The sequence below is a fragment of the Peromyscus eremicus genome, chromosome 5, assembly GCF_949786415.1.
Source record: "Peromyscus eremicus chromosome 5, PerEre_H2_v1, whole genome shotgun sequence".
NCBI classification, from domain to species: Eukaryota; Metazoa; Chordata; class Mammalia; order Rodentia; family Cricetidae; genus Peromyscus; species Peromyscus eremicus.
Window position 1 is genome coordinate 32,040,834 of NC_081420.1, and position 18,891 is coordinate 32,059,724.

Genomic DNA, 18,891 nt, shown 5'->3' on the forward strand with positions numbered 1-18,891 from the left:
TCAGGACGGTAGTAAACATTTAAAACTAAACCAGCCTCACCCCTCCGTCACTGGAATTCAAATGTCAGCGCTTTCTGTCTGGTGTTTCTTTGTCTCTGTCTGTCTTCACTCTTTCTGCCTAGGATGGAAGGACCTGCGGTACGATGCAAGCTAGACAGATTTCTGACACAAAGCCACAGGGCAGCCCTGCCTAGGGATATCTTGTAAAGAAGCCTGGGTTTGGCTGTGGAGTGAGTGGACACTCAGAGGCTGAGTAAGGGTTAGGACTGGACCCTAGAGTGTCCCTGGTGGCTGCTGTGTACTGGCCTGCCTGTGGCTGTGTAGGAAGCAGCCAGCAGGCAGCAGGGAGGCAGAGAGGAACCCATAGGCAGAGGGCACAATGATCTCATAGCTAAAGGTAAGAGAACCAGGAAATGGCCTGTATTCCTGAATTTCTCCATTTGTTTTCTACCGTTAACTGAGGTTTTAGTATACTTTTCATCTTATACTTCTGTGTCACGGGATGCTATTCTTTATGGGATGGCACTTGAATGTGTTCCTGATTCTTGACTGAATTTTCACCACCTAGGGTGTTTACTGATAACTTCCAGCAGGTTTAGATTTGTCTCTAATCATTGTCAGCAGGCCTTAACTTGGGCCTTTTCTTTGCTGACTGAAGGTTTGACTTTTATTTATTGACTTTTAAGTGTTTTATTTTTAGAGGTTTTTTTCACTTTTATGTGTTTTGCATCACATGCATGCCCAGTTCCCTTATAGGTCAGAATAGGGTGTCAGATCCCCAGGAACTGGAGTTACCGATAGTTGTGAACCACCATGGGAGTGTTGGGAGTTGAACCCTGGTTCTCTGCCAGAAAAGTGCTCTCAACCTCTGTGCCATCTATCCAGCCCCCATGTTTGGCTTTTTAAAGAGGAACAAGGGTCAAGCACTGTCCTCCCAGGCCTTGGCAGCTGCTGTACCCCTCCCTGTGCCTGCCATTGCCAGTATGATGCTGAGGGAAATGCCTCCTCATCAGAAAGAAGGGAAGGGGGTGGGGTCACTGTGCCCCAGTGGGTTTTTCTTCCTGATTCAAATATGTATTCATAGTGTTATTCTTTTATCCTTTAGCATGGAGGTACAAAACTCCCCACAGAGTGGCATTTGTTGAAAAATTAACCAAGCTTGTGTTAAGTCAGCTGCCTAACTTCTGGAAACTCTGGATTTCATATGTTAATGGAAGTCTTTTCAGTGAGGTAGGTATACACTTCTGACTGCAGGTGGAGCTGCTCTTAAAACTTAAGGTTTTGCGCAAAGCTACACAGAGAAACCCTGTCTCGAGAAACCAAAAAAAAAAAAAAAAAAAAAAAAAAACCTTAAGGTTTTGAGGTTCTCTTTTCAAGACTCAGAAGTCTAACACCTTTATCGATTTTCACATATTTTTTAAAATTTAAAAAAATTATTGTAAAAGAAACTTTCAAGTAAATAAAAACATAACCTATAAAAATTAGCCATTTTCACATTTTTAAGATTAATCAAAAGCATTATAAATCCCTGTGACCTTGAATTTGTTATGTGATTGTCTGGAATGTAGTTTTCTTACTGTAAACAGGGACTAGCAAGGTTCTCTGGCTCAGCAAGTGGTTCTGAAGGGTAAATGAGGTACACATCTAAAGAAAGAAGACTAGAAGTTGTTTAAGAGATTCAGAATCGAGTGGAGTGCCAATCAGACCAAACTGTGTGGATGTTGTTATATATGACCATAGACAAGGAGGAACCCTGGAGCTGGGCCAAAGATCTAAGTTCCCAGTGGAAAGAACTTAGTAATCACAAATTGTCTGGTTCCTTACTTTGTTTGTACGTTTTATAAACCTGTACACTTTCAGGGTCAACATTTAGTGAGCATCTTTTTAACGTAATGTTTTCAATTTATTCCTTGAGAATCTCACATATGTATACAATGTATTTTGACCATATCTGTACCCTTTCTCCCTCTAACTCACCCTGGTTGCCCACAACATCCCCCTCCCAGCTTTATCAAGTAGCCCTGATTGCCTGTCTCCCACTACCACCCACAGAGCCCAGTGTGTGATGTCTATGCACATGGGAGCTGGACATCCTCTAGGGTCAGGTGTAACCTTCCGGGACACATATCTCCAAAGAAATGGTTTTTCTCCCTCAGCAACCAATGTCTGTCAGTAGCTCCTAGGGTAGGGTTGGGGCCTCGAGAGCTGTACCCTGTCCTGCTTGAATTTTGTGGGCTTGACTTCGTGTAGGTCATGGTTGAGTAAGCACAGCTGCTGTGAGTTCATGAGTGCAGCAGACATGGCGTGCCCAGAAGGCAGCACTTCTCCCACCACATCCCAGCACTTCTCCCTGGCCTCTGGCTCTTCAGTCATTCTGCAGCTTCTTCTGTAGGTGGCCCGCTTAGGGCTGAGCGTTCAGTCACTTATTCTTGGCACTTTGACCAATTATGAGTCTCTGCCCACTACAGAGAGAAGCTTTTCTCCTCAAGGTTGATAGCAGCACAATTACTAGCCTATTTCCTGAGCAATTGAATTCATACTCAGAAAGACTTTATCTATACCTATTTTGAAGTGTGCTCCCTCTTTTTCCTCCAGCAGTTTCAGAGTGTCAGGTTTCATGTTAAGGTCCTTGAGCCATACAGATGAGATATAAGGTTTCATCTGCTTGTAGGCATTGAATTTTCTTAGTGCAATTTGTGGAGATGCTGTGCTTTCTCCAATGTATGTTTGTTATCTTTGTCAAAAATTAAGTGGCTATAGGTATGTAGGCTTATATCTGGGTCGTCTGTTATTTTCCGTTGACCTCCATGGCTGTTTTTGAACCAGTGTTGTACTGTTTTTATGACTGTGGCTCTACAGTGTAGTTTGAAATCAGGGATGGTTATACTTCCAGCAGTATTATCTTCACTCAGGATTGCTTTGGCTCTCTGGGATCTTTTTTACTGCCATATGAATTTTAAGATTTTGTTTTTCTATTGAAGAATGTCTCTGGAATTTTCAAGACTTTTAACAGGAAAGGATGCTGGATTTTGTCAAGCCCTTTCTGTGTCTATCTAGATGACCATGTGATTTCTGTCCTTGAGACCATTATGTAATTTATAACATTAGTTGATTTGTGTATATTTAATGATCTCCAGACCTCTGGAGTAAAGCCCACTTGTTTGTGATAAATAAATGTGCTCTTGAATTGGTTGGGAAGTATTTTTTTAAATGTAATTTCCTTATTGACTCTTTGGGAATTTCACATCATGTTCCCTAATTCAGCTTACCTCTTCATCCCCCTGTCCTCCTCCTACTCCTGCAGTGCTCCCTGAAAAGAAGATTAAAAAACAACAAACCTCAAAACAAAGCAGGCAGGCAAACAAACAAAAACAAGAACAAACTCTTCGCCTCTCCTTCTTTCCTGTTTTTCCAACACCTCTTCATCCGTCCTGGTGGCATGGGGCCCTCAGTGTGTCACATAGTCTACCCTTTTGTCCAGTCAGCTTACTAGCAAATGTTCATCGCAGTGAGTCACTAGTCTGGTTCAAGGCTTCTGGTTTCTGATAGACCATCTCACTGGGTTCTCAATGGAACTCCTCTGGGATATTCCATGGCCTGAGTCATGGTGATCCTGTGGGTATTGGTTCACAGGACTGGTCCCTTCATGAGCTCCAGCAGGTCCTAGATGGAGTAGATGTTAGGGTGGGCCAACCCAAGGCTTGACTGTGGGCCTGGGTGGTAGCTGAGCCGGTCAGTCTGGGCCACTGGGGCCACCTCACAGTCAGGTGAGGGGGCGGAGCCTGCTCCCCTACACCCATGCTATCAGGGGTGGTTCTCCCTCACCTGTGGTGAAGGGTGGGGCCATCTCTCCTAAGAGCAAGGGTCAGTTCTCTCATGAGAGAGAGGGCCAGCTGTCTTGCTGCAGTGTCCAGTGAGAGACAGGGCCAGCTTTCCCTGGGCCAGCAAAGGGTGGGGCCGACTCATGATGGACCTCTGATTTTATCACTCATGGTTCCTATGGCCCCCTGACGTTACACGGGCCACAGACATCAGCACAAACCCCAGCTGCAGCTGGACCACGGGCCCAGATGTGGCCCTAGGAAGTAGCTCTGCCCAGTTCAACACTGGTTCCAGGTGGAAGTGGCAGCCATTCCAGATCAGGATGACTCAGGCAGTAGCATGGCCCCCTGACAACAAGGCCACAGGCCTAGGCTTCCATGTGGCCTTTGGTGGCAACATAGACCTCAGACTTCACCACAGACTGTGGCTGTGGTGGGATCAACCATGGTTCCAGACATGGTCCTTGGCAGCAGCTCGGGTCTGGATGTCATCATGGCCCCAGGTGGTGGCAGAGGCCACCCAGATTGGCGTGGCCCCAGTGGCATTGTGGTCCCTGGACACTAACACAGCCCCAGTTGGAAGTCCAGACCCCTGGAATCAGCATGGTCCTTGATGACAGCAGGAGCCAGGGACATCAGCTGAGACCCAAGCTGCAAAAGAGCCATGGACTCAGACATGGCCTCTAGCTGCAGCCCTGGCCTGGACGCCACTATGGCACTAGGTAGTAGCATGTGCCACTCATATGTGTATGCCCCTCGGGATGTCGACTCAGACTTTGGCTGCTGTAGGACCATGGACCCAGACATGGCCCTCAGCATCAGCCCAGACATGGACAACACAAGGGCTCCTGGTGGCAGCACAAGTCACCCAGACCAGTGTGGCTCTGACAGTGGCATGGCTCTCAGACCCCATCAAGGCCATTGGTTGCAGCCCAGGCCCCTGGCTTCCATGTGACTTTTGGTGGCAACATGGGCCATAGACATTAGCACAGACTGTGGTAGGACCAAGGCCCTTGGCTATACCCTGGGCCAGACGTCACCATAGCTCTGGGTGCCAAGGAGATCTCCCATATCAACCTACTTCTCGTCACCTTCATTTCTTTCTTTCTGCCTCTTTCCACAGCATGTGAACCATTCTGCTTCTCTTCCTCTTCCATTTCTCCACCACATATTTGCTCATTATGATGGGGCTCACCTGTCCAGCACCTCAAGGCACTGAGTAGGCCCATGGATGTCTTCATGCCAGCCAGGTCCTTGAGGGCCCCAACTGGCCTGTGTCTGGCTAGCTCCTGCCTGAGCAGAACTGCATCAAGGGAGTCTTGGATGTCTTCCCATCAGCCAGGACCTTGACACTCCGCCCCACCCCTGGCTATGCCCCTGAGGGATCAGCCTTAGCTGATTGGGGTGGGGGTGAGTTTCTTCCCGCCAGCCATGTTGGGAAGTATTTTGATGATTTTTAGGTGGTTGTTCAACGGGGAGATGGATCTGTAATTTTTGTTTTTCTTTTATCTTTGTCTGGTTTGCATATCAGGGTAATACTAGCTTGGTTAGAAGAGTTTGGTAATGTCTTTTCTATTATGGGTTAGCTTGAGAAGTGTTGGTGCTAGACTCAGCGTGGTGTAGATCTTTTTAAAATGATTTCATCTTGGTTTAATTTTGATAAGTCACGTGCCTGTAGGAATTCATACATTTGTTACAGATTTTCCAATCTAGTAGAGTATTTTTTGTTTCTTTGTTTTTGAGACAGGTTTTCTCTGTGTAGCCTGGCTGTCCGGGAACTCGATCTGTAAACCAGGCTGGCCTCAAATTCACAGAGATCCACTTGTCTCTACCTCCCAGGACCTGGAATTAAAGGGACAGGCCACCACCACTTGGCTAAGTTGGTTTTGTTGTTGTTGTTGTTGTTTGTTTGTTTGTTTGGTAATACAACAGATAGCTCTGAAATTCAGAAAACCATTATATATTACCTAAAAACAATACTAAATTGGGGCATCAGCTGAGTGATACCTGCTTGTTTCCCAGGTTTGTTTGCTTGGAGTATGAGACTCCATCCTTTTATCTGAAGGTACTGCCTATCTTTTAGGGGAGGTACATTCCTTGGAGACAACAGATAGATAATCTTTGCTTTTTGATTCAGTATACTAGCTTGTGCTTTTTGAATGGGAAATTGAGACCATCAGTATTCTGAATTTTGATTGAAAGCTGTCCTGAGTTCCTACCATCTTGTTGATCTTGTAGTGTTTTGTTTCTTCCCTTTTTCTCTTGCTTAACTATAGTTCTAGTATGGCTCATTCTTTATTGTGGCCTTGTCAATGGACTTGTTTTTCTCTTTGGTCTGAAGTATTCCTCCAAGTGTCTTCTGTAGAGCGTAATGTCATAAATTCCTTTATTTTGTTTTTATTATGAAAAGTTTATTGTTCCTCTAGTTATGATAGGTCACTTTATTGGATATATATTGTAGTCTGTGTAGACAGTTGTTGTGGAAGCCATCTTGGCTTTTAAGGTTTCAGATTAATAGTCTACTCATGTGACCTGGTGTTCTCTCTTGTTGCTCTCAATATCTTTTTTTTTTTTTTTTTTTGTCTGTATGTTTAGTGTTTGTCTGTATGTTTATCTGACATGAGGAGGTTCTTTCCTGGTCTTGTCTGTCTGGTGCCCTAAATGCCTCCTTTGTCCCAAGTGGCATCGCTTTTCCTAACTCTGGGTGTTTTCTATTATGATTCTTTTGAAAATGCTTCCTATGCCTTTAGGAAGATTTTTCTTTAACATTTTTCTCCTTCTATGCCAAGTAATTTTGGTTTGGGGCTTTTCAGAGTGTCAGGTGTATCTTCAGATGCTCATTAGTACCTTCCTATTTATTATCTTTGTCCTTGTTGGATTGTTCAGGCTCCTCTACTGTGCCTTAACCTCAGATACTGTCCTCTCCTTCCCTGATTCATTCTATCACTGAGACTCCGTAGAATTTTTTTTTTAGCTTAATGGTTTTGTTTCAACATTTTAGCTTTTCTCTTAGTTGAATTCCTCCTTCATGTCATCTATCACCATCCTTATTTTTTTCAGCTATTTGATTGTGTCTTTGAACACACCTGAAATCATTATTTCAAGTTCTGTGTCTGGGATTTCATTTAACTTACTCTCACTAGATGGCATTGCTGTAGGGTTAATAATTTTTGGAGAAGCTATGTTGTCTTATTCAATTTCTTTTGTTACTGCATTGTAATTTATACATCTGGTGTTATTTTGTTTTGTATATTATATTATATTTTGTATATTATATTATCAGCTACTGAAGTGTTTGCCTTGAGTAAACAATGCCTTGAGTAAATTGTTAAGTGGGGAGAGCAGCCACATCTGCATGCGATTACCACTGTGCAAAAGTCATATTAGCCGATAAATAACAGTGGCCCCTTTGACTTCAATAGCTCCTGGAGGATAAACAACCGAGAATGATATGGAGTGAACTTGGATTTTAGTTAATACAATTAGGAGTGGGAGAGAAGTAGGGTTTATAAAGAGAAGAGTTGAGGATTAGATCAACTTAAAAAATTTGAAGTGGGTAAAGTAGCTGGGAGGGGAAAGTCGGGATACTGTTGGGTCCACATATCGTAGGAAGTATTAAATATGTGGAAGGTTGCAATCAAGAAGGAAGATGAGGGGGTAAGTATGAGAGAAAGAAGAAAAGATGTGAGAATGAGTGAATATGTGAGATGTGGCTGAAGAGTATACTGAATGCCGTAGTAAACTGGGTGGAAAAAATACACAACATCCCTAAGACCCTACTGAGCAATAGACAAGCAAGAGCAAAACCATCCTAAGTTATACAGTCAAGAGTGTAGTAGAAAGTAAGCAGTGAAAACAGCATTTATGGAGTGGATTGCTGGCACAGCTGCTCTGAGTTAAAAGGTGACGTACTCAGATCTCGAGCTCTAGCAGGTTCCTTGGGGTGCCGTGTAGAGGAGAGAATGAGAGTCTGTGGTCTCTGCAGACTCAGCAGTCTTAGGATTCTGGTGTGTCAGGGAGGGGAGGTTGTAAGTCCTTTTCTGTAGTTCCCTTTGGACCTCTGCACTCCACCTTGGCCTCTTCTGGCCTTGCAGGTCTTGTGTATGTGAGGAGCAGCACTTCCCTTGCCATTTCTCACGTTTATTGAGTGTCTTAATCATACTGTACATCTGTCCCCAGTTAGGAGGGTGTGAAAACGATGTGCATCCAGGAGAAATGCACTTTGAATTGTAATCACTTTATGGGCTGGTGAGAAGTGCCATTGTTATCTCTTCAAGTACAGATCTTGAGGAGAAACAACTAGTACTCCATGGAAAGCTGTGTGCTAAGTTATTCAGAATGCAGCCCAATGATAGAGTCTTGTCTAAAAAGCAGTTGGCCCAGAGTTTGATCCTGGGGTCATGTCCCATGAGAATTACCCCAGTATTTGAAATGACATTGACCTGGCACATACAGGTATAAACAAGGTTTAGTAGTATCGGAAGGTAGTGGACTGATGAACTTCTACAGTAGCACAAAAGAATGTCAAGGTAGATTAATGCATATGAACAACAAGTCCACTAGACAATGAATTTGAATGTTACTTATTTTCAGCCAATGTTTTATTCCAGTAATTTGGGTTATTTCTCTTTTTGTTTTGTTTTGTTTTTGTTTTTTATCAAGATAGAGTTACTCTGAGTAGTTCTGAGTATCCTGGAACTCACTCTGTAGACCGGGCTGGCCTTGAATACAGATATCTACCTGCCTTTGCTTACTGAGTGCTGGGATTAAAGACATGCACCACCACCACCCAGCTGGATCTTTATTTTAAAGTTTATTGGAACAAGTATGAATCTCTTCAGAAACTCAGCATGTTTTTAGAGCATTTATTCTCTATGGAGAAGACGGGAAGTCACCACAGGAAAGTAACAAGAAGAGTTGGAAAGTGTGCCCGTGCAGTCAGTCTATGAATGAAAGCAGAAACTTGATTAAGTGGACATTGGGAGGAGGCTGGCACTTTAGATAGTTGATAATAGAGGAGCTTTAAACACACTTCACTTAAATGTCCTGTTTTTCTTATTGTAGAACTATGGTGGTTTATTAAGAGCTCATTCGTGAAAAGTTTCTAGCAGTTTAAACAATAGTCACATTTTAAAACGATTTGGGCCCATGTGAATCAGAACAGTGAAATCTGCCGTTGGGCTCACCACAAACTGGTTTTGGTCTGTGTGTGCAGGAAAGAGCTGAGGCTTTAGTTAACGAAATGGGTAATAATACTATCACTCTGTGGGTTTGCTTCAAATGTAGTGTATTTTAAAACATCAAATAATTGGTAATCATTAGGAATCAACATTTTAAAAGTCCTAGAACTTTAAGCAAATTTAAATGTTATTAAAAGCTAAAAAATTAGATTTGCTTTTAAATAGGGCAGGCCTTATGAACCTACATTCTATATCGGGATTGCTCAGTTCTGTAATATCAAAACAATCATAAACTGTTCCCATCACTCAAAACTCTCAGCCCCTCTGCTCTCCATTTTGTTGACAGTTAGGTCTCTAGGAAAGAACTGAGTTGACCAGGCTTTTCAGGAGCCATAGTGTAGTATAGAGTAGTGTAGCATATAGTATAGTATATTATGTATAGTACAGTAAGTATAGTATGCTATACCCTGTTGTCTGGCTAGTCTGTCACAACAAGAATTGATACCTAGGTGATTTTGGAAAGCATTTAGATCAGTGCAGATTGAAGATAGAAATGCTTTTGAAAGCATGTTCAGAACAGGATCTTAACCATACTATGCCAGGTACTGATACACACACTTTTATTTACATGCTATACATCTGCACACACTTAGCATGCATTCATAAATACATTCTAAAATACTCAGATACTATGTAAATAAAACAGTGAGATAAACTTTACTCTCTTCCCCTATTGAAGAAGCCAATTAAATGTTAATTTTTAAGAACTCATCCTATTTCTGTGAATGTCTATGAAAAGAACAAAGCCAAGCTTCTAATGAAGATGATCAATGGGATGCAGAGGAAAATGGACTCAGAAGACATCATTTCTCACCTGAGCTTTAGCATACAAGAAGTAGACAAAGGAGCTCCCACAGCACATGTATTACCAGGCTCTGAGCGAGCCCTGGAATTCACAAGTCCTAGCAGGCTTAGGTATCAATGGGTTGGGGTCAGCCTGGAAGCACAGTGGGCCAGCTGCCTTTTGGAGAGAATCATGGGAAGAAGCCATAGGGCTGTGTGTTCAGGAGGAATAGGGATGGGAAAGTTGTTGTCAGTGGAGGTGGAGAGAAAGTAGTGGTGTAGTTTGCATTTAGAGGTGGTGTGCAGGCCTTGCTGGTGGATCATGGGGAGAGATGAAGGCAAGCATTCAGATACAGCAATGAAACAGGTTTCTGGCTAAGAAGGTGCCATTCACAAAGTCTGTCTTGGAGGAGACTTGCCAGGTTTCTGTTTCTTACTGTGCTATATGTGAGGTTTCTGTGAATTATTCAAGAGGTAGTAGGTAATTGAGATCTTGGAGTCTCAGAGGTTTTGGGCTACAGATACCTATATGGGAAATAATATCTAAAACTATAGGCAAAATTAGTGGGAGAAGATAGAAGAGAAAAGTGTGTCCCAGCTAAGATCTGACAAATGATAGCGTTCAGCGGGCTGCTGTGTATCACTTGGTGAGCTGGACAAAGCAGAAATGAGGTCAGGAGAGCCCTGTGGTTTGACGGGGGAAGAGAGGAGCATTCTTGGTGTGATCCCTTGCTTGCTGCAGCGGCAGCTCACCTGTGCACATGGCTGCTCCCTTGCAGCATTCAGGCTGACCCAGAGCTTGCTTATCATTACTGAACACCTAATCTTGGCACTTTCCTGCTTACTACACTTTGGGTATTTCTCACTTGTATTGAAAATAAAGATACAAACCATCTTGTTTTGCAAAGAATTTGGGATGGCAAAAGGCAGTGAACCCAGGAATTAGCTTTTTCAGTGATTATGAGGTAAATTTGCGATTTACATTTTTAAGTTTCAAAGCAAAGGTATATTTTTACAAAGGAAAAATGATAAAAGCTGCACAGCTTAATATGAAATTTTTTAAAATTTTTTTTTAATTTTTATTTTGCAATACAATTCAGTTCTACATATCAGCCACGAATTCCCTTGTTCTCCCCCCTCCCGCCCCCCTCACCAACCCCCCCAACCCACCCCCAATTCCCACCTCCTCCAGGGCAAAGCCTTCCCCGTGGACTGAGATCAACCTGGTAGACTCAGTCCAGGTAGGTCCAGTCCCCTCCTCCCAGGCCAAGCCAAGCTATCCTGCATAGGCCCCAGGTTTCAAACAGCCGACTCATGCAATGAGCACAGGACCTGGTCCCACTGCCTGGATGCCTCCCAAACAGATCAAGCCAATCAACTGTCTCACCCATTCAGAGGGCCTGATCCAGTTGGTGACCCCTCAGCCAAATGAGATCTACATGAACAGCCTGGACATGAGTGGGGGTAGTGAAGGGCGAGGGTCCAGGGAAAGAGAGCTTGGGGGAGCGGGAGATCCCAGCTGGATCAACAACAGAGAGGGAGAACAAGGAATAGGAGACCATGGTAAATGAAGACCACATGAGAATGGAAGAAGCAAAGTGCTAGAGAGGCCCACAGAAATCCACAAAGATACCCCCACAACAGACTGCTGACAATGGTCGAGAGACAGCCCGAACTGACCTACTCTGGTGATGGGATGACCAAACACCCTAATTGTTGTGCTAGAAACCTCATCCAACTACTGAGGGATCTGGATGCAGAGATCCATGGCTAGGCCCTGGGTGGATCTCTGGGAGTCCAATTAGCGAGAACGAGGAGGGTTTATATGAGCGAGAATTGTTGAGATCAAAGTTGGATAAAGCACAGGGACAAATAGCCAAACGAATGGAAACACATGAACTATGAACTAATATGAAATTTTAAGACATGTAAGTTAAAGGGTATGTGCTATATATGTTGAATACTTGTTCTTAAAACAGTCTAACCCTCTTTTTACTCATTCATGTCAATAATGTTCATGTATAAGCCAGCTCCACATGCTGTGTCTCTAGCGTGTGTAATATATATGCATATATAAAGCATTACTTGTATTCTCACATTAGTTTCAAGGTAATATTGTAATTATTTATGATGTACCTATTCTTAACTTGAAAGGTCTTATGACATGTCTTTAACCTTAACCAACAATACCTTTAAATTTTAAACTTAACAGTTATGTTTTCTATTGTGTTACTGAAGTATCAGAATTTATTTTTGCAGTGTTTAATTTTGTTATTCTTTATCTAAAAAGGTCATAAGCTTGTCCTTTGGGGGGTATTTTATGTAGTAATATTTGGTTGTCAGAACATTTATTAATACAAAATTAGAAGAATTTCTGTTGAACAGATTTCTCTTAACTATAAAAACTATCCACACATTAAATACAGAAAAGCATAGGCTTTATGAGTAAACAGAAATAAATAATTCTAGAATGGTAGAGTGTATTCTGTAAGGTACACTGTAAAGAAGACAGTGATTTATAAATAAAAATAAAGTGACAGGTGCAGTGCTTGTGTTTATAATAAATATTTACAGAAGAAATGGAGCAGATGTCCTGGGGAGTGTTCCATTAATTCAGAGTTTACTCTTTGTTCCTGTGCCAGACAGTGAGGCATGATGGGAAGAACACCATCATGGACACCAAACACTGTGGTTTAATTGTATAGATTGTTGATGAAAAATTGCACACCCAATTCACCTACAAAATTTGTGCTTGATTATTGGTTTTGTACATAGATTTAGACTAGAACTTAGAAAGAGGCAAGCTAACTTCTTTTAGAATAAGAAAGGTTTTTCTGGTTATGTCTTAGCATTTCATTTAATCAGGTTAAGTTTCATGTCTTCATGTATAGATGTTAAAGCATTTCTTAACTTTTCTAAGTTATTTCTAAAAGAGAGCTAATATTTGTTTGTTTTTCAATTTCTAAGACTGCTGAGAAGTCAGGCCAGATCGAAAGATCAAAGAATGTAAGGCAGAGACAAAATGATTTCAAGGTAAGTGAGGGATGAGAATGCCAACTTTCAGAGCACTGGGTTTTCTCTCCCAGCATTACTGAAGACTTTATAGGCAAGATACATATTATCATTCAGCACAATCTTTACCAGATTATCATAATGCAGTTTTGCCTTTCATTTTCTAGAAAATGATTCAGGAAGTGATGCACTCCCTGGTGAAGCTGATCCGGGGAGCCCTGCTCCCACTCAGCCTCAGAGAGGGTGATGGAAGGCAATATGGAGGCTGGGAGGTACAGGCAGAGCTCTCAGGGCAGTGGCTGGCACATGTTATCCAGACCATAAGGTAAGTATGGACCCGTGGGAGTCATGCTCAGTGAACGGGCTTGGCGGGTTTACATATATCTGTTTGCATTGGTGCTTTTTGAAGATGGTCAATACCCCAGGGTAGGATGTGTTGCTTTACCTGTCAATGAAGAATTAACTTTCTATCTTTCTGTCCTGCTGCTTCTCCTATTTCTCACTTATAATCTAACCAAGCTGCTATTAAACATTCCTGGTGTTTGTGCTGGATGAGAGTGTCATAGTGTATGTGCACCCATCTATTGCTGGGATCCTGTACAGTCCCTGCTGTGCTCTCCACTTTCAACCTTCAACCTAATGCTGTTGTTCATAAACTCTATAAGGTGTAATTACAGGATAGTCCAAGCAGTGACAGGGATTGCTTGGGGCCCCATTTACTCACTTGTGTTGTGTTTTATTTGTTTGCCAGGCTGACTTATGAATCACTGACTGCCCTGGAAATTCCCAATGACATGTTACAGATTATCCAGGACCTAATTTTGGACCTCCGTATACGTTGTATAATGGTGACATTACAACATACAGCAGAAGGTATGTGAGGAAAATTAATAACTACTACTCAACAAAGTTACCTGGGTTGGCTTCCTTCTAGCTTCTAAAGCCTTGAAAATAAGAGAAAACTAGTGTTAGGGAAATTTCCATGTATTTATTCATTTCTAACTGTAGAATAGAACTTTTTCTTTTTTTTAAAAGTATGTTTTAAAAATAATTTAGTTGAGATTTAAGACACTGCAGAAGTTAAGGTGGATGTACTTGAAACTAAGAATTTAAGAACAGCTTTATAACAAAATTTAAATAGAAACTGCTGGATAGAACAGTTTATGTAAAATATGGACCCTGTTTAAAAACATGTGGATATTTTCTAAGTAAATTTTAAAATTCACATGAAATCAGAACACCATTGGCAGTGTTTGTATGAATAGTAGAAATTATACATGCTTTTCTTTATACTTTAAAACTTTTCCAGAATTTTCTATATAGAGCCTCCAAAAGGCCACTAAGTTATTTTTATAAAGTGACCGTTGAAATATTAAATGTGTTAAAAAAAAAAAAACAATAGAAAACCAAGAACGTTGTTATAAACAGCATAGGCCATTATCATCTGCTGCCAGGATTTTAATTGTGGAGGGCACTGCACTGTAGAATTGGTAGTTAATACATTGTATCAAAGGAAAGATAATGGAATCCAGTTGAAACATTCCCCTCCACCTTCACCTAAGCAAGCCTCCCTGCTGGAAATTTGAGCAAGTGTCATTCTTCAAGTGAGAGCCACACTGAAGCTAAACTACAGAGTACAGAGCAGAAGTACTGCAGGGCCTAGTTTTCACTTGTGAAGAATACTGAGTGAGTAATCACTGTTGTGAGCTATCTATGCTCCTAGTCTAGAAGGCTCTAAATTAGGCTGTGCTGTTAAAAAGAAACTTAACAAAAAACCCAAAAGTATTTGCATGAGCATAGTAGTGGCACGTGCCTTTAATTCCAGTGCTGGGGAGGCAGAGGCAGGTGGATCTGAGTTCGAGGCCAGACTGATCTACAGGGCAAGTTCCAGGATAGATGGGGCTAAACAGAGAAACTATCTGAAAAAACAAACAAAAATTTTGTTAGAAAATTTAAACAATACATAACTAAGTCTTTAAATCTATCAATACTACATTGTATATCTTTTTTCACAAACTATGTGAAATAATTAAAAGCTACAACCCATGGATGTTATTGTCTCTGTTGAAGTTCAGTGAGATAATTGTAATAGAAAGTATTTGTGTCCTTGTTTTCCATGTAGAAATAAAGAGATTGGCTGAAAAAGAAGATTGGATTGTTGATAATGAAGGACTGACTTCCCTGGTAAGTTTAAATTATTTTTTTATTGTTAGTCATTAGTGTTTGTTATATATAAAATAAATGCTTTTGTATTAATAAGGATCATACTCATTTTACATTATAACTCTAACTAGCTTCTAGAAATCATAACATAATCTTAAAATCTTGTTTCCCAAAGTCGGTTTTACTTACTGCTGATCACAGACGTTTAAAATGTGTGAAAACAGTGAGTCATGTGGGCCTTTATCACTACTTGTTTGCATTACATTTTAAAACTAGAGTGTGCTTAATTCCGCAATACTTAACAACTTGAACTTTTCAGAAAAGCAAGATAGAAGAATGATGGTTCTATTCCCCAACCTAAATTAATAAACATAAGCATCTATAGACAGCTACACACAGGTCAGGTAGCAAACAGACTCACGATGCTTTCCCGGGTGGGTTTAGAATTTCAAGCACCTTTGAAAATACGTTTCATAATTTCGCATGCCTGTCGGAGGAGTGCCCTAACAGTCTGACAGGGACTGCATCACTGCTGAAACAGAGACTTATCTAGGAGGACAGTGGTTGCCTTTTTTCCTTACACTGGCTGGACAGCTTGGCATGCAGCCAGTGCTCAGAGTCACTGTCTGTCTTTGTGACCCTCTGCACTGGTTTCTAGGTGGTTGTCCTTGTGGTTCCTTTAGGCCTTACTCCTGTTGGAAAGAAAGTAGAGCAGTCACCTAGCAGCCGCAACCACTGTCTTCAGAGCCTATTGGCCAGAAAGTGTCCCTGTGCCCCAGGAAATAACTGTTCAACAATATAGCCACTGCTAGTTTCTTCCATGTCCTCCTTTGCAAGGGAGAGAAAATAAATTCTGAGTCTGGAACTTAAAGTTTCTGCCAAGAATAAAGTAGATTTGGCCCCACAAATTATAAACCACTAGTAAGTCAGGAACAGAGATCCCACACAGTATTTTTCCTTTTCCTGGAGTCTGCATGGGCTCTGAGCAGTCTTACTTTAGATGTTGGGGCTGGTTGTCTCCTAAAGTTCAAGGCTTTACTCCTGGTCAATATAAATGGATGCTAGTGTTCTCTGAGTTTAGAAGAGACACGTCTACCTCCAGTGTTTTCTAAGTTAAATCATGCAAGAGATGAGTTGGGAAAGTTCATTATTTTTAATAATTCAGTTATGATTCTATTACAGAGGATCTTTAATTGGTTGGATTTGTTCTGTTGATTCCATTATTTACATTTAAATAAAAAGTATTCTTTGATTGGTTTTCTCACACTAAATCTGTAGAGAAAGAATGTATATATACTTCGCTCATCACTTTCTGAGATGCATAAAAGACTATAAGATAGTTTTAATGTTGATTGTATATTGAAGTCATTTGAATATTCTGTTTTATTTCTGTGGCTGTGTTAAAATACTCATACCAAAAACAGCTTAGGGGAAGAAAGGAATTCTTTATTTTACAAGTCCAGGTCACAGTTCATCATTTAGGGGAATAACTCAAGGCTGTTACACACAGTATTGTTTTCAGTAAAGGACTCACTTCACAGCCAGTGAAGTCAAGCAAGAACCATGGGAGAGAATGTTTGATTGTAGCCGGAAGTTTTCCTATGTCCTACCCAGCCCCACAGCTGCTCAGTCCCAAGTAAACACACAGAGGCTTATATTAATTACAAACAGTATGGCCTATGGCTCAACCTCCTTGCTAGCTAGCTCTTAAATTAACCTATTTCTGTTCATCTATGTTTTGTCATGTGGCTTCATGGTATTACCTGTTCTCTCATATCTCGCTTCTCCTGGTGGTGGCTCTCAGCTTCTGCCTGACTCCACCCTTCTTCATCTCTGTCTTCAATTTGAATATACCACCAAACCTTATTCTGCCTTGCCATTGGCCAAACAGCTTTATTTATCAACCAATGGAAACAAAATATATTCACAGCATATAGAAAGATATCCCACAGCACTTCCCCTTTTCTGTCTAATCAAAAAGGAAGGTTTTAACTTTAACATAGTAAAATTACATATAACAAAACAGTTATCAAGCAAGAATTACAGTTACAATATCTACTCTATTTGTATTTGGTATAATTAAAGAAAATATTCTATCTATCCTATATTTGTGAATCTAAAGTTTTATATCTAATTTACCTTTTATCATAACTAAGGAAAACAAAAAAGGGGAAATGTGGTGATATATTGTGTATCAAATAAAGCTTGACTGAAGATCAGAGGACAGAGCCAGGCACAGAGTTAGACATAGAGGTTCAGGCAGTGGTGGCACCACCTTTAATCCTAGCACTTGGGAGGCATCATCTGGATCTCTGTGAGTTCACAGCCACCCTGGACTACATGAGATTGATTCAGTCTAGGAGAGAAATAGAGCCAGGCAGTGGTGGCACACACCTATAATCCCAGTACTTAGGAGTCACACACTTTTAATCCCAGCACTTGAAGTCTCATGCGTTTGTTACAGTGTTTGGGAAGCACACACACCATTAATCCTAGCACTAGAAAGGAAGTGAAATGGCTGGGTAGAAAAAAGCATATAAGGTGTGAGGAGACAGAAACTAGGCCTTTTTCGGCTGAGGACTCAGGGGAATTCAGTCAGACAATTTGTGGAGTTGGCGAAGTGAGACATGGCTGTGGCTTGTTCCTCTGATCTTTAAGCATTTACCCCAATATCTGGCTCCGGGTTTTTATTATAAGACCTTTAGGATTCAAGCAACATTTGATGGCTGGCAGCAGGCTTATATTCCCATTACCATTTTGTATAGCTTGTTTAGGGTGGTGTGGCCCACAGTGGGCTGGGCCCTACTATATCAATTAACAAGACAACCCTCCACAGACATCCGCAGGCTGATCTGATCTAGGCAGCTGCTGAGCTGAGGCCCTTCTCTCAGATAACTCTCTACTGTGTCAAGGCGACTGGCAAAGCTAATCAACAAGAGATGCTGTGTTAAATAAGCTGCCTAACACGCTTACTAGCCCATCTCACATTTCCTCTGTGACTTATGCCCATAGCACACATCACTCTCCTGAATGATGGCATGGAGGAGCAATCAGTGTACTCCTGAGAGTCTGAGCCTCTCCTAGGAGCACCCACAGTCCCTTTGCCCTGAATCCCCCTTCACCAAGAAGGAGCAGAATGCCTTCATAGTGTGGGCTTAGAAGTAAATGTGCTTCTGTGCACTAAAGCATGTCATAAACTGCAAAGTTTTGGACAAAGGATTTTATTTGTTAAGTTAATGCTTGTAATAACTGAGGCCACAATGCTAATTACTTGTTTGTGTTATTCCTTACTATATCTTAAAATCTCTTCCAGGCAACTATCTAATAATCATAGAGAGCTTAAAGGTTATGGTAAAAGAAAATTACTGGGATATCAGCCACTGATGAAATAGGTGTAGGAAGTCAGACATAAAGTCACCTTAATGCCCGTGCTTGATCTCTCTCTGAAATTAGTTTTGTACAAAGGAAAAAGAAAGCTGTATGTTCAGTTTGAGAAAGTTAAAGTCCTTGTTTCATTAAAAAACAAAAACTGATCAATATTAAGTCCTCTAGCACAAAACAGGTGCTGGCTTTAGAGTCTCCCTGGCCAGTAAGTCAGCATGCACAGCCTCCTATGGCCTGCCCCATAGAGTAGAGCTCTGCTGGGTAGCCTGGCCATTGTAAAGGGACCCTGGAAAAATGACTAGACTGATTATTAGGGGAACACGGCTATAGTCTGTTTTTAAAATTGGATTTCCATAGTGCAGTAATAATCATAAGATAATTAATTTTGTGTTTGACCCCATAACACACATACACACACACACACACACACACACACACACACACAAAAGCCACATGAGTACACACAGGATTAAAAAGAATAAACCCTG

At 41.4% G+C, this 18,891-nt stretch overlaps 1 protein-coding gene across 3 annotated transcripts in view; it reads left to right on the forward strand.

Moving 5' to 3' along the window:
• The window catches only part of Exoc2 (exocyst complex component 2), a 137,722-nt gene that overhangs the window by 58,475 nt on the left and 60,356 nt on the right, over positions 1–18,891 (forward strand). For all 3 annotated transcript variants that reach the window (XR_009379308.1, XM_059263224.1, XM_059263225.1), the window contains exons 12-16: positions 1,106–1,230; positions 12,812–12,877; positions 13,024–13,181; positions 13,608–13,729; positions 14,979–15,040. Coding sequence is in view for 2 of the 3 variants with exons in the window: in XM_059263224.1 (XP_059119207.1) it covers positions 1,106–1,230; positions 12,812–12,877; positions 13,024–13,181; positions 13,608–13,729; positions 14,979–15,040 (533 nt within the window). In the remaining variant the exon portion in view is untranslated. The remainder of the gene's footprint in view (positions 1–1,105; positions 1,231–12,811; positions 12,878–13,023; positions 13,182–13,607; positions 13,730–14,978; positions 15,041–18,891) is intronic.